Below are 26,379 nucleotides of genomic sequence, written 5' to 3'. Positions count from 1 at the left end.
CTGTCAGTTTACTTTATGTATATATAAATCAAGCTAGCTATTATGGCTGCTGCTACTACTAATAGCCTTGAAGTGCACTTTATATTATATTCCTTGTGGTACAAAAATGTCTTTTTGTTACTTTTGTATCAAATAAATATTTGATTAAGGAATAGATTAAAATGTCCTTTGTATTTTATATAAGCAAAACAAATTATGTTTGTATCTCAGATGGGGGAAAAATGCCGCTAATCTAGCTAAACTAATCGATGATCGATCGATAAGGTTATCAACTGTCAATTAATGAAATAATCAATAATTTGCATGAATATGAAGATGTTAATGTTTATTTTTTACTTTGTTTTGTTTGAAATTTGTTCGAAATAAAAATTCATTCATTCATTCATAAAGTGTGAAATATCAGTCTGGTCCAGAGTGTGAATGGAGCATGAAAGGCAGCACCAAGTAAACAGAACAACAAGTTAGTTCGGGATGTTTCCGAATCCCACATCAGCAGCTGCTTGAGCTGGGGAGTTTCCCATTTAGTTGGTTTGCTTCATCACCACGGCTTTTAACTGGAAACAAAGGGATCTTGTAGGAGTCATACTCATGTGTTCATTCATTCAACTTTCCAGGGTTACGTACCGACTCTGTGGAGTCTGATTTCAGGTTTCCAGGCGAGGTCCAACAGTCTGCGCTGACGGTCGAGCTCTTCTTCATACTCCAAGATGCTTTTTTCAAACACTGACAATATCTGTACAGCAGCTGCTGTTAGTCGCTGACCGATAAACTCTCTCAGATGATTCACCTTAGACATTGTTGAAGAGGAAAAAGAAAGGAAACAACAGAACCGTCCTCCTCAAAGGAATCACTGCTCACGTGTTCCGTTCGCTCCAAACTTTCGCTCTTCCGCCAGGTGTTACAATCTGGAGTTCCGGTAGAAATCACGGTTCTACGTATAGTTCCTTCTCGCAGTTACAGTCAGTATTTCATTTACCAACGAAAGTAATTAGAACAAAATGTATACAACATTCTTTCCATCACTGGTTTACTACGACTTCTGTCATTTAGCAGAGACTTTTATCCAAAGCAACTTACATCTGAGAAAATAACACAAGCAAGAAGGTTTTAGACCAGGGTTCGGCAACCCGCGGCCCTTTAGCGCCGCCTAGTGGCTCCTGGAGCTTTAAAAAAAAGGTTTGACCTTTTTTTTTCCTTTTTTTTCTTCTTTTTTGTATTTTTTTGTCTTTTTTCCTTTTTCTCTTTTTTTCTTCTTTCTTCTTTTTTTTCCATTTTTTCTCTTTTTTTCTTTCTTTTTCCTTTCCTTTTTATTCTCGAAATTTTGACTTTTCTCTCGACATTTCGACTTTTTTCTCGAAGTGCATAATGAAAAAAAAATCTTCCCCCAGTTCTAACTACACACAGCATGTGTTGCCTTCATTCTAAGGCTGATACAAGACTTTTCATTTTTTGCGGCTCCAGACATATTTGTTTTTTGTGTTTTTGGTCCAATATGGCTCTTTCAACATGTTGGGTGGCCGACCCCTGGTTTAGAGTTTTAGTTTTTCCGACACAAGGAGAGCTGACGCAATTTATATGATAAGCTTCTGATTTTTAATATCAATAGGCTAAATGAAAGAAAAATGTTTTTTAATTAATGTGTACTTTATTATTTGTCATAAAACATTTATGTTGACAATATAAACTTATATTTAAAACATGAAGCATCACGATCTGATTCCTCTGCTGCAGAAATAAAGACAACTTGTGCGGGCGGGATTATCGAGGTGCAAACGTGAGAAATAAAGAGCAAAGTTGCTGTAACTCGGAGTGTTGCATCTTCAGGAGGAGAGACCGGTCTAGATCCCGGTCCATCACCGGAGAAACACTTTCTGGATCCTGCAGCACCTGCAGCCGACTCCATATCAGACTCTGAAAGTTGTCTAAACATTCAATAAAAACTTTATTCATCATTACTGAATCACATCAGTTCGTACCAATCAACCTTTCCGTGACATCTTAGTTTTATTTTAAAAGACAACTTCAGAGAACCGTTTTTTCGCTGCAAAATGTATTTGAATGTTTTTCTGTCCAGACACAGTTATGGGATGTTTTAGGATCTGGCTTTAATCTCCAGTAGTCCTCCCATACGGTCGTCATGGTGACAGAGATGTCCGACCTGTCAGCAGCTCCAGCTGAAGCATCATGTTGGTCTGAACCGGAGCAGCTGGTCCAGTTCAGGACTGATATCCAGAAGATCCTCTTGGTACCTGAACCAGCTGATGGTCGAGTCTTAGTCCTGGACCAGCAGATCCAGACTAAACCAGCTGATGGTCCAGTCTTAGTCCTGGACCAGCAGATCCAGACTAAACCAGCGGATGATCCAGTCTTAGTCCTGGACCAGCAGATCCAGACTAAACCAGCTGATGGTTCAGTCTTAGTCCTGGACCAGCAGATCCAGACTAAACCAGCTGATGGTCCAGTCTTAGTCCTGGACCAGCAGATCCAGACTAAACCAGCTGATGGTTCAGTCTTAGTCCTGGACCAGCAGGTCCAGACTAAACCAGCTGATGGTCCAGTCTTAGTCCTGGACCAGCAGGTCCAGACTAAACCAGCTGATGGTCCAGTCTTAGTCCTGGACCAGCAGGTCCAGACTAAACCAGCTGATGGTCCAGTCTTAGTCCTGGACCAGCAGATCCAGACTAAACCAGCTGATGGTCCAGTCTTAGTCCTGGACCAGCAGGTCGGTGTGATCTGATCATCAGCAGGTTCCTCTAACGGAGCCAAAGCTCCATCAGGATTTGCAGGTTCCATCGTTGAGCTCCTTTAGATGTTTGTTCAGATCATGTGGTTGATTGTGAGATTGTTGCAGCTCCACTCGTGTGTAACTTATCTGGTGATGTGGGGACTGTCGTGTCCTTCACGTGGTCGTGAACTTATTGTTGACGTCATGTTTCCTCATATTCTGAACTTCACTGCATCACCAGTGAGTGTCGCCAACGGACAAAACCTCAGAAAAGTGCGTACGCCAGCCTTGGTGTGTGCGTGAAAGACCGCAACTTTCTACGTCCAAATCAATTTTTGTATATCCGACCGTGAGCGTAGAAATTGACGTACGCACGTTTTTTGTGCGCCGCAGGTTTTGTACATGAGGCCCCTGGCCCTCACACAGGCTCAAAGGCCTGTGTGGAGAGTACTGTATAAACCTCCATTAACCAGGAGAGTTGTAAATGTAATGTAATGTAAACTTTATTTGTATAGCACCTTACATCGACCTCAAGGTGAACCAAAGTGCTTAACATAACATACAACAAAATAAAACAAGAATAAAACATATGAACATATAAAAACATCAAATATAAAAAGTGTCGCCACACTACTGGGTATTAAAAGCCACCCTGAATAAATAAGTTTTAATTTTAGATTTAAAAAGGCCAAGGTCAGAGATGGTGCGTAATTCACAGGGGAGCTTATTCCAGAGCCTGGGGCCGGAAACTGAAAAAGCTCGGTCCCCCCAGCGCTTCTGCTTTGACCTGGGCACTTCCAACAAACGTTGGTTGGAGGACCTCAGAACTCTACCAGGCTCACGCACCGTTAAAATCTCTGATAAAGAAGGAGGGGCAAGGCCATTAAGAGCTTTAAAAACAAACATTAAAAGTTTAAAATCAACTCTAAAACGAACAGGCAGCCAGTGAAGGGAATAGAGGACCGGGGTGATGTGCTCTCGTCTGGGTGTGTTCGTTAAAAGACGGGCAGCTGCATTTTGTACCAGCTGAAGACGGCTAAAAGAGGATTGGGCAATGCCAACATAAAGTGCATTGCAATAGTCCAATCTGGAGCTGACTAGAGCATGGATAGCTCTCTCCATGTCGTGACGGCTCAAAAATGTTTTGACTTTGGTTAAAAGACGCAATTGATAAAAACTTGTCCTCACGACATTGTCCACTTGTCGGTCAAATTTTAAAAAGCTATCAAAAATAACTCCCAGATTCCTAACTTTGGGACTAAAAGATCCGGACAAAGAGCCAAAGTCAGCCGTCACTGTGTCACCAAACAAAATGCACTCCGTTTTGTCCTCATTTAAATGTAAAAAATTGTGTGCCAACCACTGTTTGATGTCAGCAATGCATTCCAACAGGGAGCTTTGTGCACTAGTGACTTTAGGCTTCAGTGGCAGATAGATCTGTAGGTCATCTGCATAACAATGAAATGATAAGTTATGTCTGGCTATAATGGACCCAAGTGGCAACATATATAATGAAAAAAGAAGTGGGCCTAGAATAGAACCTTGCGGGACACCGCATGAGAGGGAGGCACAGGAGGAGCAGCAATCACCAAGCATAACGGAGAAGGTTCTATCTGACAGATATGACGTAAACCACTTGAGTACAGTGCTGTGAAGGCCAACATAATGTTTCAGGCGGGACAGAAGGACTGTGTGGTCGACTGTATCAAAAGCTGCTGTGAGATCTAGCAGCACTAGGACAACAGGGCACTTGACATCAACAGACAGGGCAATATCATTGTGCACCTTTAACAAGGCAGACTCAGTGCTGTGACGAGACCTGAACCCAGACTGAAACTTTTCAAAAACAGAGTTGTTCTCCAGAAATGATCTTAACTGGGTAAAGACAACTTTTTCTAAAACCTTAGACAGAAAAGGCAAATGAGAGACTGGTCTAAAATTTGACAAAACTGAGGAGTCAAGATGCGTTTTCTTTAAAAGGGGCCTAACCACGGCATGTTTAAAGGCAGCTGGGACTGCTCCTAAATTAAGACAGGCATTGATAAGCATCACAAGACTGGGCCCAACAGTATTAAAAGAACTCTTTAAAATTTTGGCCGGAATAACATCCAGAGGACAGTTAGTAGGCTTCAAAGACTTCATGATGTCAGCAAGGGAGGAGAGAGAAACCAGTTGAAAGTGGTCCAATACAGCGGAATGGGCCGGGGAAGCAGATAAATCCGTACCCGAATAATTGCTGGTAGCCTGCCTGACAGAGTTTACTTTATCAATAAAAAAGTTGAGAAACTTCTCACAAGTAGCAGTTGAGAAATCAGTCACAGGAGAGGTAGGTGGGGTTATAACAGAGTTGATTGTATTAAACAACACCCTGGAACAGTGGCCACTTCTGGAGATGATATCAGAGAGAAACTGAGATTTTGCCTCCCTCACAACTCTCTGAAACTCAGCAAGACAGTCCCTTAGAATCTCCAGAGACACATGTAGTTTGTCCTTTTTCCATTTTCGTTTTGTCTGCCTGCACCGCCGCCTAACGACCCGTGTGGTTTCGTTTAGCCATGGCTCTGTTCTTGGCTTTGCAATTTTTTGCCTTAGAGGGGCCACAGAGTCCAAAATCCCGGAGCAAGTGGTGTGGAAGGAGGACAGAAACTCATCTGGACAAAGAGGGGGGACCATGTCATTCAACGCAAAAAACTGAGAGTCCCTGAATGCAGCAGAAAATTCTTCAGCTGCAGAAGATGTGATGATGCGACGCTGGCGGGATGGAATGAGAGGCTTGCTGACTGGTGAAGGGGCTAGAAATTCAAAAATAACGGGGAAATGATCTGAGATGGCAGTCTCAGAAATCTCATAAAGGGAGATTGACTGCCCGGAATAAATAATTAGGTCAAGAGTATGCCCAAGATGATGTGTAGGTTTGTCCACTAATTGAATTAAATTAAAAGTTTCTAAAAGCCTTTTAAAATCAGTGGCGAACTGATCAGGAGCACAACAAACATGAATATTAAAATCCCCACAAATCAGTAGTTTGTCATACTTGGGGAGAAAGTCTGCTAAAAACTCAGAAAACTCATGAATGAAGTCCTTATTATATTTGGGAGGGCGATAGACAACAGCGCATAACACAGGACTTGCAAACTCCAACACAAATAATTGTAGCTCAAAACTGGAGTAAGTATCTGTGTGGAGAAGCCGACATTTAAAACTGTCCTTAAACACAGCAGCAACCCCGCCCCCTCTACCCGAAAGTCGAGGCGAGCTGAAGAAGGAACACCTAGGTGGGAGGAGCTCTGAGAAGGCGCTGTTGTCACCTGGTTTCAGCCAGGTTTCCGTCAACAAAAGGAAATCCAGGGAAGAAGAGGCAAACAAGTCGTTCAGGATAAAAGTCTTATTTGCCATGGACCGAGTGTTCACCAGAGCCATGCGAATTAAACACTGGTCAGATTGTCGGGAGGCACGACCGACCGGGCGGAGATTCTCCAACACACAGCCCCGTCTGTGGATTCTCACGGGCCGGTGACAGGGGAGCGGATACCCGGCCTCCGGGACTGCCGGCAACAGCCATCGATAGCAGTAATCCGTGGAGCCTTGCGTGCTGTAGCCGGGTTGACGACCATAGTTATGAGTGGATGTCGAGGCCAGGTAAGCTCTCAGCCTATACACTACTCCACCTCTCCTTCCTCGTCTCCTGCGTCGGCCGTTGCGTAGCAACCCGATGGATGAACGCCATATGCACGGTGGAATAGACGCCAGCAACGGCGGCGGCGTCTTTGGCTGTCCATTAAAGTCCTGGATCGGTAGCTTGACCACAGAATTGCGGATATTTAAAAGGGCCAGACGATCATACACCAGTAGCGGTGACACATTATGGACAAAAAACGCCCAAAACAGGACAATACAAAGAAAAAGTAACAGGGGCAGACGGCCAGCCACACACAACGGCGCCATCTTCCCTCTTGTCCTAGTTCTAGTTGGGGATTTACAGTGGAGGCTCCTGCACGGGGTGCTCGCTGTGAATGCCTTTGTTTCTGTTATTAATCCAAATGTTCAGTTTGTTCCTTCTGTGCACAGAGAGAGACGGTGTTTCGTTGTTTCTAAGAGTGTGCTCGTCTTTCTGCTCTGTTTCACCTGCTGAGTCGAATGTTCTAGATGTTTGGTGAGACTTTTTCACACCAGGTGTTCATTTTATGTGTCAGGCACAGTAAAACGAAAAAATCTAAATGTCAATTGTTAAATTTTGTCATTGGTCAAGCCAAATTGGTAATTTATGTCAGCAGGAGAAGCAGACTGGAGGGTTCTGTGGATACTGATGTTGGATACATTTTTTTGTCGAATGTTGAAAGTCAGACTCAGGACTGATTTTCATTTCTACTGTCTGACTAACAAAATAAAGGAGTTTAATGACATGTGGTGTGTTGACAAGGTTCTGTGTTCAGTGGAGGGCAGCATGCTGCTCTTTGGAAATATTCTGAGTTTAAATGTATTGGTTTTGTATTGTTTTTGTTTGTACTGAAAGTTTTTGTCTGTGTGTTTGGTTGGACACGTTTTTGAGTAAATAAAAGTGGTTTGAAAAACAGAGAAAGAATTTCCCCATTGTGGGAGTACTAAGGGAATCTTTCATTTCATTTCATTTCATTTCACACACACACACACACACACACACACACACACACACACACACACACACACACACACACACACACACACACACACACACACACACACACACACACACACACACACACACACACAGTCATTAATATTCATTCATTAAACCACAGTATTCTTTCTTCATCTCATTAATGTAATGTACCATTGCTGTGGATCTTGTCTTTTATAATAATAATTATTAAAAAAGATAACATTTCAAACGTTTTAATGTATTATAATTGTTTTGGGGTTTTCTAGATAAAGAGCACACATATTTGGATATTATACAACTGATTCTGAGAAATCGTTTTTATATTGACATTGATGAACATTTACAATGTGAACATATGACCTTGGTGCTAACTCCTGTCTAAACTTAATTGTGTTTTGCTGCGGGCGGGGCTCCCTTGCTGAAGGGGCGGTGTGGCCTGCAAGGGTGGTGGTGACAGAGGCTGCCTTTACTGGTCTCCGGGCTGTGGATGACGTGTTCCCGGTGGTGAAGGGAGCATGGGAGGTTGGGATGGAGGGGCCTGGTGTCCTCTCCTCCGGTAGGAGTCGGCCTCTCATGTGGATGGTGCAGCAGTGGAGACTAAACTGGGAGGGGCTGCACCACTACTGTCCATCTGACGTCTCATGTCCATCACCATCAGCTGCAGCCTCCGGTTCTCTTGTATTTGCTGCAGCACATACATCATTGCAGGTGGGCCCTGATACGGCTGTGGCCTACCCACATACACAGGTGCTCCAATGTGAATGGGAGATGTCTCTACGAGCTCAGATGATTCTGACCTGGGCGCCGGGTGAGGGGTGTCATCTCTGCAAATCCCTCTCTATACCTCCATTCAGTCTCCTCTATCACAGCGGGGGTTCCTGTAGGGTAACTGAAGCCTGTGGGAGGGTGTTCCCTTCATAATCTTCCATCAGTCTTGGTTGTTGCATTCGTCGGCGTGGACGTCCATCTTCACTTGGGGGAACATTAGCCATTATCACTTCTTAATGACCTTATCCGGCTCCAAGGACCATATGTTTTGGAGGCTTAATGATTAACAGTTGTACACTGGCTTTCTCTGTATTTTAATCATGAAGCGCATGTCAAGACTTAAATGAAGAGGCAGGAAGCGGTCAATTTCCTTTACAGTGCTTTAATCCAGTTTAGAGAGAGCACTTACAGTTATGGTGTGTGTGTGTGTGTGTGTGTGTGTGTGTGTGGTTCTGGAATAAACCATAGAATAATAGAAATCAATAAACAGCAACAAACATATGTTTAACCATAGCACACAATCCAAATAATAATTTTATAAGCATGAACATTATATACATGAGATAATATCACATTTAACTGGCAACAAAGAAAACAATCAGTGACATTCAGATAACATATCTAATTACTTTTCAACGATTAGTGAAGTAAATAACACTGCTGGAAATACTCACCAGCAGAATTATAAAATATAACGCATATGGATGTTCTTAAATCAACCACTCTGTCAGGCAAACCTTCAGACCAGTGCTACATATTTGATTATTAGTACAAATGTGGGGATTTTGAATATCTGATTATATTTAAACCAGATATCTACAGATGTGGGACTTCATGATTTGCTACAAGTATTATGCTGCTTAATTTCATATAAATGGGACTTGATTTGAAGATGTTCATGATTTGCTACTAAAATGTTACATAAGCAATCATTTGAAAATTGGAACAAACTAAATGAATTAAGAATGAAAAATGTTTTGTGTTGAAATATGTTTCCTAGCATGATAAATCAATTTGATAATTATTGTGAGGAAATGTTGAGGCAGCGCTTTTAATGAGTGAATATCAAATATTGTCATCAAAGGGGAACTTTATTCAAAAAGTAGCCCTTCTTAGTACAGTGTAAAATCAACAAGGCCGACGCCCGGGAACCTGAACATGAAGAAGCAGTTCTAGATGATGGATGGATCATCTTATTCATCTTGGTGAGAGCTCACACATAAACAAACCCTTTACCATGAAAGAAACCTGACAGTCCAGTAGTGATGTCATGGCTGGAACAGGAAGTGGGTGAGAATAAAGACCAGGATGAACCCTGGCTGCACAGCAACCTTGTTGTCAGATCTGTCAGCAGGTTGTAACTTCATCTCGGCTGATTGCAGCTCAGTGATTCCTCTCTGACATCACAGTTGGTCACATGTGCAGCAAACTAACTGCAGCTGACATGAAGTGAATGATCTCAGCTGAACTGAGCTGCAGAGAAACAACATGCTGCTGTTCACTGTGAAGCTCTGACTGGAAACAGACAGAAGAACAACATGTGGATCCTGGAATAACAGCAGCTTCCACCTTTAAAGGACTGGAAGAGGAAGACGTTTCAGCAACATGTGATTCAGGTGTTCTGATGGAAACAGAGACAGACATGTACAAACTCAACTATCTGTCCAACAGAGACAGTTTCTCTGACAGGAGGAGACTCTTGAGACTGAACTCAACACAGAGACACTGAAGAACCCGGATTGGACCTGAACCACAACCCAGGATAAAGAGGTTCAGTGAATGTGGTGTTGAAGGTGTGGATGTGGATCAGTCTGTCAGAGGAGATGCTGTAGAAGGACAGAGTTCCAGCAGGAACGTCCACATAGACTGCTACTCTGTCAGAGACTGAGGAAGAGGAGGAGCAACGTGTTACTCTGGTATTGTGCCAGACACAGTACCGACCATCATCAGAACATGACAGACTCCAGGAATGATCGTTCATTCCAAAGCAACAGTCTTTAGAGTTTCCTTTCCTGCTGATTCTTCTGTAACTCACTGATACAGAAACTTTTCCTCTCCTCTGGACCTCCCAGTAACAGCGACCCGTAAGAACTTCTCTAAACAGCAGCTGACACCAGATATCAAACCTGTCTGCATGATCAGGATATGACTGATCCTCCTTCACATACGTCATCTTCCTGTTGTTGTCAGACAGTTTGATGCGTTTGTAGACTGTTTTTGGGTCGATGGTGAGTTGACAGGAATCTGATGGAGAGAACAAACAATCCAGCTGCAGTTATTGTTGATCTGTCATTGATCATTGATTGACGCATGAATGAGTGATGTGACAGTGTGAAGATGGTTGAATGTGTGAATGAAATAAAAACACACTTACACTTCCTCAGACCTGGTGTCATCCATCGTTGTCCAGCAGGCTCCACCCTGAAAGGAGGAGGGGGGTCAGACCAGCTCAGTCTCTTTCAGCAAACATGGACATTACGTGGCTCTCACACACTGATGAAGGAACAGTCCAACACTTGGACAGGTGCACTTGAATGCAGCATCTCTGAAGTCCTGTCCTGTGGTCGTCACGTTCCAGCACAGTTTGAACACATTCTTTTCATCTGATTTCATCTCTGCTGAATCAGCAGCAGGAGGAGACCATGTCATGGATGAGTGAAGGTGCAGCTGTTATTGTGCTGTGATGGGACTGAAAACCACACTGCTGTGGTTCTGGGATGTTTACTGGTTAAGAACGGATCAGAGTTGTGAACTGCATCTATCAGCTCTGCTGCACCAGATGAGCTGCAGCAGCTCCATCTGCTCAAAGATCTCTGCTCAAAGTGTCATGGAAAACATTCAAACATCATATGGTTTGTAACAAAAGGCCAACAGCTTTAAGGAACAGGATGAGAAGAGGGGGATATAAAACATGTAAATGCAGATGAAAGGGTCACATCTCTTTTGTAATGCATACCTTCCTCTACGAGGACTAGCATCCACATGTCGGGTGCAGGTATCTGTATTTTATCTGTGCAATTAATAAAAATTGCCACAACAAAATCCAGAGAGCCACAAAGATGATGTCCACAACAACACGATGAAGAGTCCAGCCACTGATGTCCTTCTGTCTTCATACCTGAGATAGTCCAGTCTCCAGCGGGGATCCTCCAGTCCAGCAGACAAAAGCTTCACTGACTCTCCTGGATGGTTGTAACTCAGGTCCAACTCTCTCAGGTGGGAGGGGTTGGAGCTCAGAGCTGAGACCAGAGAAGCACAGCCTTCCTCTGAGATCACACAGCCTGACAGCCTGCAGACACACAACACAACACACATGCAGAGACTCTGAGAGAACTGCTCTGAGACTGAAGCTGACTCTGTCCTCGTGTTCACCTGATGATGGTGCTGATGGAAAAGTCAGAAGATCAGCAGAAACACATCAACAATCTTTCAATATCAACCACAGTTCTAACGGTCAACAGTCTGACACTTGGTGGATTCTGACCTGAGAGACTCCAGGTGACAGTGTGGACTCTCCAGTCCAGGACACAGCTTCTTCAGTCCTGAATCCTGCAGGTCGTTGTTACTCAGGTCCAGTTCTGTCAGACTGGAGGACTGAGAGCTGAGAACTGAGGACAGATCTGCACAGATGTTCTCTGAGAGGTTACAGACACTCAACCTGCAGAGGAGATTAAAGAGAGATCATGAGGCTATTTAGGAAAGTTTCTTTATAAAATTTAGGGCCAAATCCACAAAGAACAGATTGCGCCCGCAAATAGCGCTGTGAATTGCGCCGCATTTGCGCCCGCAATTTTCTCCGCTTTAAGGTCCTCTTCACAAAAGATTTTGCTCTAATGATATGCCGGCGCAAACACGCCCATAAAGTTTTGCAGCTGAGTGCAATTTTCCCTTGTCTGAGTAAGTGAGCGGAGCTGTTTCCAGTGTTCTCCATATTTCAGCACACAGATTGGTCCATAATGAAAACTGCAGAGAGCACAACAGCCTCAACTTTCACGTATTTGTACTTCTCTAGTATTTCGCATGTATGACATAAGCTAATGAAATGTCAAATGTTAAGAGGCTGTGCGCATTTACGCACAAGGCACAGCACCAGTAACTACATTAACACTGGATCGGGATCAGATCAGGATCTAATGGTAATTCATGTTCTTTGTTTTGCTACACACACCTACAGGTCAGCTGTTAAACACACACATTCTAGATTTATATATTTAAATGGTGGAATTGTTTGTAATAAAGCAGCCCATTACTGTATGGATGAATCCTGAACTCCGTCCTGTTATTTTTATTTTTAAATCCGAGATAAGTCCACAACCCCACTTGATCTGACTGTCTACAGTCATGTCTGACTGTATATTTCACCCTTAATATCATTCAGTATCACACAAGCTTGAATGATATTGAATAGAGAGAGAAACAGAGACAGAGGGGGAGTGAGGAGTGAGTTTGCGCGCAGTTAATACACGCTTCGAAAAGACGGTATTTGCTCCACTATTTTTGCGTGTAGCAAATAGCGCTGGCCTTTGTGAATTAGACGGTTTTTGCAATGAGGCTTATTTGCATAGAAAGGCGGATGTAAAATTTTGCGCCGAATGTATGAATATTACCTAATTTACATGCATGCAAATGGCACCGGCGCACCATGACACTATTTGCTTGGCAGCGCAGTTTGTGGTGCAATTCTCCCTTTGCGGGTGCTTTGTGAATTAGACGCTCTCTTTTTGTCTCATTTGCACCGGTTTAGCGGCCGCAAAAGCCGCAAAATCCTTTTGTGGATTTGGCCCTTACTGTACAAGACAACTCAAAGGCAAGACAACTTAAAATAAAAAGATTTTAAAAAAAGAATAAAAAAATTAAGAATTTAAAAGCAGTAATTAAAGACAGACAGACATAAGTCAAAGAGTTTTTCAACTTGACTTAAGGCTATAGAGAGTTTCAGCATCCCTGATGCATTCTGGGAGTTTGTTCCACAAGTGAGGAGCAAAAACTGAACGCTGACTCATCATTGGTTTTATCTCTGGGTATAGAAAGTAGGCTTGTTCCTGACGACCTGAAGGTTCTGGTTGTTGGTTCATCATGGACCAGGAGATCAGAGATGTATTTTGATCCGAAATCAGGTGAAGAGAAAGTGTACTGTTTAGGTTTAAAACATTTATTAAGAGAATACCCTGTGCTATGCTTAACTGTGGATGATGTTTGATAGAGCAAGTAACAGAAGTGAAGGTATAAGGGGATGTTGTAGAGAGTCAAATGACCTGGAATAGACAAGTTGACCAAATAGTGCAGAGAATGGGTAGAGGTATAGCTGTGATTAAACACTGCAGGAAGTTTTTGCCTAATGATTTGATTAAACAGGTGATCCACGCATCAGTCTTGTCAAATGTAGATTATTGCTCTGTGATTTGGTCCAGTAAAACCAAAGTTAACCTGGCCAGACTGCAGGTAAATCAGAACAAAGCAGCTGGTTGAGTCATTCAGCGCTTTTATCAGACCAGTGGAAGTAATGAATCCCCATCCATCCTGGTGAAGTGGAGAATGTAGGATGCAATATTCATAGATGAGTTTAATCAATAAAGTAGTACTGACGAAAACATCAGAATCATTTTGCAGAAGATTATCATTTTTTTCACACAACAATAATTGGTCGAGTCGGACATCAGCAGGTAATTTTCTGTTGCCTCCATGTAGAAGTAACTTAAACAGAAGACAATGAATCACAGAGCGATGGTGGTGTTGAGTGAATTACCAAACCTTTGGACTTTAAATAATATGATAAGCTTTAAGAAGAAGCTAAAGTTATTTTTGTTTACTCAGGATAATAAAATGGACTGTTAAGAATTGAGCTAATAATCTGTTTATTGTGTTGACACTGTTTCCTTTTCCTCTATTTCTTTTGTGTTTGTAGTTTTGCTGAAGGGGTCTGGGGGGGTGTTTATATTGCTGATTATATTGTTGTTGTTTTTATTTTGAGCATGTGTTCTAGTGTCTGTTGTCTCTGAGTTGTAAGCATTTATGTTTATGTATTTTAATTAATGATAATGTTGTAATTCAGCTGATGATTCTGATGAGACCCCAGAGAAACTGCTGTGAAAGATCAGCAGCTAACGGGGATCTAATAAAACAACCAAACAAACAGTTCTAACGGTCAACAGTTGAACACTTGGTGTATTCTGACCTGAGAGACTCCAGGTGACAGTGTGGACTCTCCAGTCCAGGACACAGCTTCTTCAGTCCTGAATCCTGCAGGTGGTTGTTACTCAGGTCCAGTTCTGTCAGACTGGAGGACTGAGAGCTGAGAAATGAGGACAGATCTGCACAGATGTTCTCTGAGAGATTACAGTAACTCAACCTGCAGAGGAGATTAAAGAGAGATCATGAGGTTATTTAGGAAAGTCTGTGTATTACATTTCATGTACAAGAGAACTCAAAGTGCTTGAAATAAAAAGATTTAAAAAAAATGAATAAAAAAAGTTAAGAATTTAAAAGCAGTCAATAAAAGTCAATAAAAAGGTTTTCAACTTGACTTAAGTCTATAAAGAGTTTCAGCATCCCTGATGCATTCTGGGAGTTTGTTCTTCAGGTGAGGAGCAAAAGCTGAACGCTGACTCATCATGTTTGGTTTTATCTCTGGGTACAGATAGTTCCTGACTGAGGGTTCTGGTTGGTTCATCATGGATCAAGAGATCAGAGATGTTTTTTGATCCAAAATCATTCAGAGATTCATAAACCAGCAGCAGGATTTAACATCTATTCTGGGACAGACAGGAAACCAGTGTAAAGACCTAAGAACTGGAGTTGTATGGTCCACTCTCCTCCACATGTCCTTTAGGTCCATAATGACCGTAATGTGTTATTGAATAAGTTAATGTAACCCTGGTGAAAAGTGTGGAGTGAATCTTGTTACCTGTGGACACGCCCCCTACCCTTTGACTGGGCACTCCCACTGGAAACAGCCTTTGAACCCTGGGCCAATGGATGCAGGCTCCACACTGCACCATCCTCCTCTCTCAATAAATGAGCAGCACCTGCTCAGCCCAGACATACTCATTTGCTCAGACACGCTGTTGCTGCCACCATCACCAAACATTTCCTCTCAAGCCTTGAAGGAAATCTGCAAACCACCTGGATTAGTTCCCACAGCTGAGGTGCTGAATCATAGAAGATTATTGCTGTGGGGTATGGGGCTTCATCCTGCATTGGTCAGGCTTTATTGGAAGCTTTGAATTTCTTTGAACTGATCGAACTGGATGGTGAGCCAACCCTGAACCTTGAATACCTGCAGGAAGGATTTGAACCCCTTGTTCCAGAATTCAATAATCAGGCCCAAGGCAGGCTCAAGCCTGACTTGGACTTTCCTGACTTGACTTGACTGACTTTGACTGTGGTTGAGAACTGAAGTGAAAGTGCACTACTCACGTTATATGTTGTGTCCTTTTTGTAATGTTTGTTTAATCATTTTAACAATATACTGCAGTTAAATTTAAACCTTGGTCTCAGTGTTTCATTGTCCTTCAATCAGCTCCTTGAGTCGAGCTTTGCACAAGCCCCAACTTGATGGTAAACTGATTACATGTGCTACATTAAGCTGCTATGGTTTTGAATCAGCTACTATTGCATGTGGTAAGAGTTATTATTCTAATAGGAAAAGCACTGTTTACTTTAATGGTAGTGATTCCAAGCTGAGAGCCGTGAGCTGTGGGGTTCCGCAAGGGAATTCTTTGGGTCCGCTTTTATTTTCAATATTCAAATTTAAAATAAATTTACTGTTTATTCTAAATCATGCCACCATTGCAATGTATGCTGAAGATTCAACAGTTTATCAGTAAATGGGCGTGCTGAATTAACTGAGATTCAAAGGGTGGAATTAAAATTAACATAAAAATGGATGAGTTCTGAATAAGGTGAAGAGAAAGCGTACTGTTTTAAGTTCAAAATTCAAAAGAAGTGAAGGTATTAGGGGATGTTGTAGAGAGACAATTGTCCTGGAATAGACAAGTTGACCAAATAGTGCAGAGAATGGGTAGAGGTATAGCTGTGATTAAACACTGCAGGAAGTTTTTGCCTAATGATTTGATTAAACAGGTGATACTTGCATCGGTCTTGTCAAATGTAGATTATTGCTCTGTGATTTGGTCCAGTACAACCAAACTTAACCTGGCCAGGCTGCAGGTAAATCAGAACAAAGCAGCTGACTGAACCATTCAGCTTCTTTATCAGACCAGTGGAAGTATAATGAATCCCCATCCTGGATAAGTTGAGAATGTAGGAGGCAATATTCATTGATTAGTTTAATCAATAAAGTAGTTATGACTAACACCAGAAACACTCTACTGAAGATTATCATTTTTTCACACACACAGTCATTTGCCGAGGCGAACATCAGCAGGTAATTTAGATTCAAAATAAAGTCAAAATCAATACATTGAAAGATTCGTCCCACCAAAGAATTAAAAAAAACTACTTTTTTTATTTTTATCTAGGCTGGAGCTATGAGGGTGAGATTTTACACCTCACAGATCATGTGACCCAACAGGGGTAAAAATGAAACTTAATCCTATGACAAAACCAAATAAATTTTTGGAAAGGCCTTGACCTGTAGATTAACATAAATCAGAATGAAGCTCATACATGCCTCCTGCTTTGAAATAATGACCATTGAACCTTGACGCATTTTAAAGGGTTATAATTTTGCGATAAAATGGACTATAGACATTAAACCAACTGTTATGGAAACCTCTTGATCTAATGTATCATGCCAGAGTAGTCATCACTAGGTGGCGCTATAATATAAGGGTAAAACATGTTTAAAATTAATTTTCACATATTTAACAATTATATATTTAAAATATATTTAAACAAATGTGTGTATCATGCCCTTAAACTACTATGTACACTCTTATTTTAGTATTAATAACCTCCATTTCTTTGAAAAAAACAATATTAGCTAAGAACTACATTTCCCTAGAGTCATGCAGCTTTTCCTCTATTTCTTTTGTGTTTGTGTGTGTAGTTTTGCTGAAGGGGGTGGGGGGTGTTAAAATGTGAACAGCAAATGATTATTTGTTCTATCTCACACTGTCCAGAAAGTTTTTGTGTTGTTGAAAAATGGAAAATATTTTTTATTCTTTATTAATTGAGCTATGGATTTGATTTCTCTTAATATTTGGTTGAGAGTGTGATGAGAAAATGTAAATCCTGACTTTAAAAAGAAGGAATGTAAAGTCATAACGTAATTGTGCTGATTATATTGTTGTTGTTTTTTTTTTTCACTTTGAGCAGGTGTTCTAGTGTCTGTTGTCTCTGAGTTGTGAGCATGTATGTTTGTGTATTTTAATTAATGATAATGTTGTAGTTCAGCTGATGATTCTGATGAGACCCCAGATAAACTGCTGTTAAAGGTCAGCAGATAATGGGCATCGAATAAAACAAACAAACAAACAGTTCTAACGGCCAACAGTCTGACACTTGGTGTATTCTGACCTGAGAGACTCCAGGTGACAGTGTGGACTCTCCAGTCCAGGACACAGCTTCTTCAGTCCTGAATCCTGCAGGTGGTTGTTACTCAGGTCCAGTTCTGTCAGACTGGAGGACTGAGAGCTGAGAACTGAGGACAGATCTGCACAGATGTTCTTTGAGAGGTTACAACCACTCAACCTGCAGAGGAGATTAAAGAGAAATGATGAGGTTATTTAGGAAAGTTTGTGTATTACATTTCATGTACAAGACAACTCACAGGGCTTAAAATAAAAAGATTTTAAAAAATGAATAAAAAAAGTTAGGAATTTAAAAGAAGCAATTAAAGACAGACAGACCTAAGTAAATGAAAAGGTTTTCAACTTGACTTAAGTTAATAAAGAGTTTCATCATCCCTGATGCATTTTGGGAGTTTGTTCTTTAGGTGAGGAACAAAAGCTGAACGTTGACTCATGTTTGGTTTTAACTCTGGTTAAAGATAGTAGGCGTGTTCCTGACGACCTGAGGGTTCTGGTTGGTCCATCATGGACCAGGAGATCAGAGATGTATTTTGATCTGAAATCATTCAGAGATTCATAAACCAGCAGCAGGATTTAACATCTATTCTGGGACAGACAGGAAACCAGTGTAAAGATCTAAGAACTGGAGTTGTATGGTCCACTCTCCTCCACATGTCCTTTAGGTCCATAATGACCATAATGTGTTATTGAATAAGTTAATGTAACCCTGGTGAAAAGGGCTGAGTGAATCTTGTTACCTGTGGACACGCCCACTACCCTTTGTCTAGACACTCCCACTGGAAACGGCCTTTAAACCCTGGGCCAATGGATGCAGGCTCCACACTGCACCATCCTCCTCTCTCAATAAATGAGCAGCACCTGCTCAGCCCAGACACACTCATTTGCTCAGGCACACTGTTGCTGCCACCATCACCAAACATTTCCTCTCAAGCCTTGAAGGAAATCTGCAAACCACCTGGATTAGTTCCCACAGCTGAGGTTCTGAATCATAGAACATTATTGCTGTGGGGTATGGGGCTTCATTCTGCATTGGTCAGGCTTTATTGGAAGCTTTGAATTTCTTTGAACTGATCTAACTGGATGGTGAGCCAACCCTGAACCTTGAATACCTGCAGGAAGGATTTGAACTCTTGTTCCAGAACTCAATAAGCAAGTCCAAGGCAGGCTCAAGCCTGACTTGGACTTTCCTGACTTGGCTTGACTGACTTTGACTGTGGTTGAGAACTGAAGTAAAAGTGCACTACTCATTTGACAACTCTAAATACTAGTATTTGAAATGACTAATCTAGTCACTGTCTTTTTTTATGTTATATGTTGTGTCTTTTTTGTAATGTTTGTTTAATCATTTTAACAATATACTGCAGTTAAATTCAAACCTTGGTCTCAGTGTTTCATTGTCCTTCAATCAGCTCCTTGAGTCGAGCTTTGTATTTTTTTACTTTTAGAAGCTGTCCTAGTGTCTGTTGTCTCTGAGTTGTGAGCATGTATGTTTATGTATTTTAATTAATGATAATGTTGTAGTTCAGCTGATGATTCTGATGAGACCCCAGAGAAACTGCTGTTAAAGATCAGCAGCTAACGGGGATCTAATAAAACAACCAAACAAACAGTTCTAACGGTCAACAGTTGAACACTTGGTGGATTCTGACCTGAGAGACTCCAGGTGACAGTGTGGACTCTCCAGTCCAGGACACAGCTTCTTCAGTCCTGAATCCTGCAGGTCGTTGTTACTCAAGTCCAGTTCTGTCAGACTGGAGGACTGAGAGCTGAGAACTGAGGTCAGATCTGCACAGATGTTCCCTGAGAGGTTACAGACACTCAACCTGCAGAGGAGATTAAAGAGAAATTATGAAGATTTTTAAAAGTTGATTATGTCATTTAACAAAGAAATAAATTATATAATATCAATGAATGCTGATTATTTCAACTAATAATCAATAAGTATTGATCATAGTGATCGCTGCATTTCTCTTGTCTTCATGTAAAGTTTCCTGAGATGAATCATTGATGAGAACTGGTCCCACATGAACCTTAACTTAGTTAAACAGTGAATTTAACTGGTTTCCTCCAAGAACACAACACGTGATTGTAATTAAAACAGATGTGTCCGTGTTCATCCTTACACAACTTTCTTGGAGGCTTTGACCACCGGCAGCAGCCTCAGTAGAACCTCCTCTGAAGCTGAATATTTCTTCAGGTCAAACACCTCCAGATCTTCTTCTGATGACAGTAAGATGAAGACCAGAGCCGACCACTGAGCAGGAGACAGTTTATCTGTGGAGAGAAGTCCTGACCTCAGGGACCGTTGGACCTCCTCCACCAGAGAACCAGCGTTCAGTTCATTCAGACAGTGGAACAAGTTGATGCTTTTCTCTGCAGACAGATCTTTACTGATCTTCTTCTTGATGTATTCAACTGTTTCCTGATTGTTCTGTGAACTTCTTTGTTCCGGTTCCAGCAGACCTCGTAGGAGAGTCTGATTGGTCTCCAGTGAAAGACCCAGGAGGAAGCGGAGGAACAAGTCCAGGTGTCCGTTTGGACTCTGTAAGGCCTTGTCCACAGCACTTTGATAGAGCTGAGTCTCTGTGTCTTTTTGTTCCTCCAGCAGGTTGACTCCAGACTTGATGAAGGTCTGATGGACATGAAGAGCAGCCAGAAACTCCTGAACACTCAGATGGATGAAGCAGAAGACCTGGTCCTGGTACAGGCTGCTTTCCTCTCTAAAGATCTGTGTGAACACTCCTGAGTACACTGAAGCCTCTCTGACATCGATGCCACACTCTCTCAGGTCTGGTTCATAGAAGATCAGGTTTCCTTTCTGCAGCTGCTCAAAAGCTAGTTTTCCCAGAGACTCCACCATCTTCCTGCTCTCTGGACTCCAGTGTGGATCCGTCTCAGCTCCTCCATCATACTTGACCTTCTTCAGCTTGGCCTGGACCACCAGGAAGTGGATGTACATCTCAGTCAGGGTCTTGGGCAGCTCCCCTCCCTCTCTGGTTTCCAGGACTTTCTCCAGGACCGTAGCAGTGATCCAGCAGAAGACTGGGATGTGGCACATGATGTGGACGCTTCGTGATGTCTTGATGTGGGAGATGATCCTGCTGGTCTGTTCCTCTTCTCTGAACCTCTTCTTGAAGTATTCCTCCTTCTGTGGGTTAGTGAACCCTCTGACCTCCGTCACCATGGAGACACACTCAGGAGGGATCTGATTGGCTGCTGCAGGTCGTGTGGTGATCCAGAGATGAGCAGAAGGAAGCAGGTTCCCCCTGATGAGGTTTGTCAGCAGCACATCCACTGAGGTGGACTCTGTAACATCAGTCAGGACCTCATTGTTGTGGAAGTCCAGAGGAAGTCGACTCTCATCCAGACCGTCAAAGATGAACACGACCTGGAACTCTTCAAAGCTGCAGATTTCTCTGGTTTCAGTGAAGAAGTGATGAACAAGTTCCACCAAGCTGAACTTTCTCTCTTTCAGCACATTCAGCTCTCTGAAGGTGAATGGAAGCAGTAACTGGATGTCCTGGTTGGCTTTGCCTTCAGCCCAGTCCAGAGTGAACTTCTGTGTTAGGACTGTTTTCCCGATGCCGGCCACTCCCTTCGTCATCACTGTTCTGATTGGTTCATCTCTTCCAGGTGGGAGTTTAAAGATGTCTTCCTGTCTGATGGTTGTCTCTGCTCTGTCTGGATTCCTGGATGCTGCTTCAATCTGTCTGACTTCATGTTCATTGTTGACGTCTCCAGTCCCTCCCTCTGTGATGTAGAGCTCTGTGTAGATCTGCTTCAGAAGGGTTGGGTTTCCTGCTTTAACAATCCCCTCAAACACACACCGGGACTTCTTCTTCAGCTTAGACTTCAGCCGCTTTTTACAAACTGCAGCAAAAGTACCTTAATAAATGTGGAAAACAGAAAGCAATTAGTTTTTATACAATTCAACTTATTTCTCATAAAGAATCGGAATGTGAACCGACGCTGATCAACTCTGACATTACGATGAGCTGTCCAATATTGAGTACTGCAGTAATCTGCAGATAATCTGGAGTTAGCAGGATTCCTGGAAGAGGAAAACCTGGACTAAAATCTTCCAGTTATCTTGTGTTGTTGGTTGGTTTAACATATTTATGCTGTCCTGTACAGGGAGGGTGCTACTCTAGGAGGTGGTACCATGTGGGGGGTGAATGTTGTGGCTGATCTGTGAATGTTGTTCATCTCCTGAGGCATTCTGGGTCATTTATCCAGCAGCTTAAATGTTCATAGAAATCATCTTACTTCTCTGCAGACGCTCAGCCAGCTCCTCCTGCTTCATTCTCCTCAGGACGTTCACTGTGATCTTCACAAACGCCTCTCTGCTGCTCTTCTTCTGCTCTTCATCCTCACCCTGCAACAGATGCTCTAGGGATTCTGGGTAATCTGGACTCAGAGCCCTCTGGATCTTCTTCAGCTCGTTCTTCACAAACAGGACAATGTTGTCCTCCAGCAACTGGAACAGAAGACCACATGAAGGACACAATCAGACTGAAACCACGGAGACAAACATCAGACCCATGTTGGACAGACTGACAGTCCACTGGTCTCCAGAGACCAGCATGGAGACAAACATCAGACCCATGTTGGACAGACTGACAGTCCACTGGTCTCCAGAGACCAGCATGGAGACAAACATCAACAGAACAGGTGGAGAAGCAGTTGTTGTTCATGTACAGACCAGAAATATGGAGTCCAGCTGTGTCTGATGCTGCTGGACAGACGGACCGCTGGGAGGCTCTGAGTTCTGCTGGTCCACTCTGTGGAGGAACCAGGAAGAATTAGCTCACATCATGCCTGTCCTCACAGAGACAAACACCAGCTGAAGGTCCATGAAGTCCTGTTTGGATGAGGACAGTCCATCAGAGGACTGGAGGTGGTGAATGTTTACTAGTCCTGCTGATCCACCGAGAACGTACACGTGACCTCAGTGAGAGCTCTGCACATTCACACATTCACAAGATCCAGTTCTGCTCCAAGAAAAGTTACAAGATCAAAAAGATGGACAACTGATGGAGACATGAAGCAGCTGATGAACTCTGGATCATCATCAGGATCAGTCTTCTGGAAGGTAAGACCTCCAGATGTGTCAACCAGAGGAAAAAGCTCCTGACAGGAGATGAAGATCTATGAGGAGGAAGTTCAGATCACCATCAGGTGATGGAGGACCATAGGGGTCCAGGACTACACGGATCTACTCAGGAAGAAACATGTGGACATTTCCTAACATGAGGACTGATTTGAATACATTTAATGCATTTAAATACATCTCACCTCTCTGAAGAAGAATGTTGGTCTCCTTTAAAGTTAATATATCTATGAGTTGACCGGTCGCTCTTCAAGGACAAATAGCTGGGTTCAAGTTCAAGAGAGTCTCTTTTCTGATGGACCCTGATAGAAGACAACAGTTCAAAATGTAAATATTCTATTTATATTAAAAATAAGTTATACAGATTAAAATATTTAGTCTATTTAAAAAGTATTAAACATTAATCATTGGCAGCGTTTGGATACACTAACCTATTTACAGCAGAACCTTGGTTGCCTTTAAAGTTAATATATCTATGAGTTGAACGGTCGCTCTTCAAGGGCACCCAGCTGGGTACAGGTCTGGGTTCGGGTCCAGGTCCGGATTCAGGTCCAGGTCCAGGTCCAGGTCCAGGTCCAGGTCCAGGTCCAGGTCCAGGTCCAGGTCCAGGTCCAGGTCCAGGTTGATTCCTGTAATAATGATGTTTGGTGATGTGAGTCTTTAGCTCTGACATGCAGAAGAGTCACGGACAGTTAGAGATGCTCATCTCAGACATTTCCTAACATGAGGACTGGTTTAAATACATTTAATGCATTTAAATACATCTCACCTCTCTGAAGAAGAACGTTGGTCTCCTTTAAAGTTAACATATCTATGAGTTGACCGGTCACTCTTCAAGGAAACACAGCTGGGTCCAGGTCCAGGTCCTGGTCCAGGTCCAGGTCCAGGTCCAGGTTGATTCCTGTAATAATGATGTTTGGTAATGTGAGTCTTGAGCTCTGACATGCAGAAGAGTCAGGGACAGTTAGAGATGCTCATCTCACCTCTGAGCTTTGCTCCGACTCTCATGTTCCCCACACAGAGAGGTTTTAGAGGGAGGGACTCCCTCCTCTCCGTCCTCACACTGGTCCATTCTGCTGAATTCACGTCCACATCAGCTCACACACACACCTTCATCAGGAGAGGAAACACACATCACTGGTGCTGCACACAGATCTGCTGATCCTGCTCTGGTTTGTTCCTCTCTTTTGTTTTTTTTTGCTTCTACTGAGTAGTAGAGGTCACTTGGCGCTATTTTAATTTTAGTGTCTTTCGTATCCTTCAAATGTTGGAAAGGGTCTCCAAGTAATCAGCCTGTCCTCCACCAAGTCAGTCCACCAGGATTTACATAACATGACGTCGTCAAATCAGACGTTGGCTACGCCCACTGATAGTAATCAACAGGTTAACAACTTTACTTCAGTTGGGCCGGAGGATAGCATACTGTTGACGTCTGCAGCGGCTTCAATTTTAGATCGTATTACAGTCTCAAATTTTTTCTCCCTTCTTTTTCAACACATCAATGTGTCATGAAGTCACAGCCAAAGAAAATATTAAATTAAGTTAACAGCTGATGAGACAAAACTTGCAGATTCTCACACACACACATTCAGCATTTCTCAGTCATTACAAGATTTAAAAATAAAGGCAAATTATTTTGACAATTTCTATTAAGATGTGGAACCATTCGTTGCAGCCCAAACGTAAATTTCACTTTAAATAAATCAGTTCAGGCTGCAGTGGAAGCGCTTGTATGACTTGCATGTAGATTCTTCAGGTCTGGACATTTAGCAGATGACACCACCCACGATTCTCTATATCAAACCATTCAAAAGTTATGGCAGAAAGTACGAACTATCAGATATCGACCAATCAGATGAAGGGGCGGGGCTAATTTGCAGCAATTATGTTCAAGGACTCAAAACTGAGTCTGATGACACCACACACGAGTCTATGTCAAACCATTCAAAAGTTATTGCAGAAAATCGGAACTATCACATATCGACCAATCAGAAGAAGCGGCGGGGCTAATTCATGCCAATGAAGGTCAAGTACTCAATACCGAGTCAGATGACACCACCCATGACTCTTTAAATCACACCATTCAAAAGTGATGGCAGAAAGTAGGAACTATCAAATATGGACCAACCAGATCAAGAAGAAGAGAACATGACTTAAAGTGATTATAGGATCTTAAGACTAACATCAGTTGGCCTGCTACTCAGAAATGTGTTCCAAAATAAAATGATAAACTAATAGCTGAAGTGAGTTCATATCATAAGTGCTTGTCTGATTATGAAAAAGCGACGTATAAAGTGTGTTGACAGGACATTGTTTCAGCATTGCTGACAATGCTTGATCCATCATGTGGATGGGGGGGGGGGGGGGGGCGGGTTCGCAGACAGCAATGTACGTTAAATTGGAGGCCGCGATTCAAAAAGGTTGAGAACCACTGGCCTACAACACCATCTAGTGCCCACACAGAAAATAAGACATACAATACAGACACACTGTACACACTGGCCCCTAATCGGAAGGAGAAACAAACATGACAATCCTCAAGTGGATATCATAAAGGAGACAAACACCTTCATGTGGCTCACAACAGTCATCTGGACCCCTGATTCCATGTAAAGCTTAGAGATGGGTCCCAATAATACTGGACTCAGTTTTCAACCTCACAGATCTTCCAAGATTATATGGAAATACTTCCAAAACCTTTCCAAATATATCTGTAACAGATGCAGCGTAGAAGAAGTGGAATAGTCCTGTTCAGGCTGGGATGTCAGATTTAGATTTAATTCATGGACGAATTCTAGCTCCCACTGCTTCAGCGTTTTATTATCTCCAGATGACCTTTAGTGTAGCACACACCGACCAAAACAATGTCTTGACTGTTCATTTAAATCTGATATCTTTTCTCTTGAATAGAAGTAAGAGCCAACAAAGTTCTACTCTGGCTGTCTTAGCTGTGTTCATCTGATTAGTTAACTAAGTTAATGCTCATCACAATGTTTTAATCAGCTAAGTATAAGAAAAACATAGAGCTTTACCTGGTTATTTCTGATATCAGGTCTCGGTGGTACGGGTTCCTAGAAAAGTATGTTTTAACATTCAGAACACAGTCGTCCTGGGAGAAGTCTTATCAGTCTGTGTGTCTTGTTTTAAAATACCTGCAGTGTTGTTAACTCAGGTGGAACGAGGAAGCGTCTTAGGACAAAACTCGACTTACCTGTTAGTCAACTAAAACACTTCTTCTTTCTGAGTGTGTGATTCAAAAAGATAGACATAGAATCTCCTCACTCGTTCATATATCAGTATATTACATGAAGTAATTTAAAAGATCCTACTGAGCCTACTGTTATTGGTCTTCTGTTAGTTGTGAATTTATGGTCGTCATTCAAAATAAGACCTGACTCTTTCCCTCCCAGCCTGGGAGGGAAAAAACCACAACCACGGCAGACAACATCACTTCTGTTAAAGAGTTTCAAAGGGTTTTTGTAGAAGAATAAATTATGGTTCTTGAGATTCTTTTTGTTTATTTTTTAAATAATTAAAAAGTTTGGAGTTTCGTGAGAGTAGAAACGTATTCTATTTATTTTGTTCTTTATTTTCATTATTAAAGTTTTAGAAAGAGAGAATGAAGAAAAGAGAGAGGAGAGAC

General features: G+C 42.2%; 1 protein-coding gene across 4 annotated transcripts; it reads right to left on the bottom strand.

Moving 5' to 3' along the window:
• Window positions 1-8,498: 8,498 nt before the first annotated feature.
• Window positions 8,499-25,863, bottom strand: LOC133440383 (NACHT, LRR and PYD domains-containing protein 3-like). 4 transcript variants are annotated; one of them, XM_061717629.1, is made up of 15 exons: window positions 25,769-25,863; window positions 23,720-23,846; window positions 23,506-23,637; window positions 23,168-23,365; window positions 22,922-23,038; window positions 22,329-22,407; window positions 21,893-22,103; window positions 19,750-21,511; window positions 19,276-19,449; window positions 17,613-17,786; window positions 14,308-14,481; window positions 11,617-11,790; window positions 11,251-11,421; window positions 10,507-10,553; window positions 8,499-10,376 (listed from the first exon to the last, which is right to left on the bottom strand). In XM_061717629.1, exons 2-15 carry the CDS (start codon window positions 23,806-23,808, stop codon window positions 9,844-9,846), a joined length of 4,035 nt encoding a protein of 1,344 aa, XP_061573613.1. In that variant the 5' UTR covers window positions 23,809-23,846; window positions 25,769-25,863; the 3' UTR covers window positions 8,499-9,843. The 4 variants fall into 4 exon arrangements, with proteins under 4 accessions (XP_061573613.1, XP_061573616.1, XP_061573614.1 ...); XM_061717632.1 differs by lacking the exon at window positions 23,168-23,365; XM_061717630.1 differs by lacking the exon at window positions 23,506-23,637.
• Between the last annotated feature and the right edge of the window lie 516 nt (window positions 25,864-26,379).

The sequence above is a fragment of the Cololabis saira genome, chromosome 3 (genome assembly GCF_033807715.1).
Source record: "Cololabis saira isolate AMF1-May2022 chromosome 3, fColSai1.1, whole genome shotgun sequence".
Taxonomy (NCBI): Eukaryota; Metazoa; Chordata; class Actinopteri; order Beloniformes; family Belonidae; genus Cololabis; species Cololabis saira.
The sequence above is the reverse complement of the archived record's forward strand: the minus strand, read 5'-3'. Positions and strand labels throughout refer to the sequence as shown.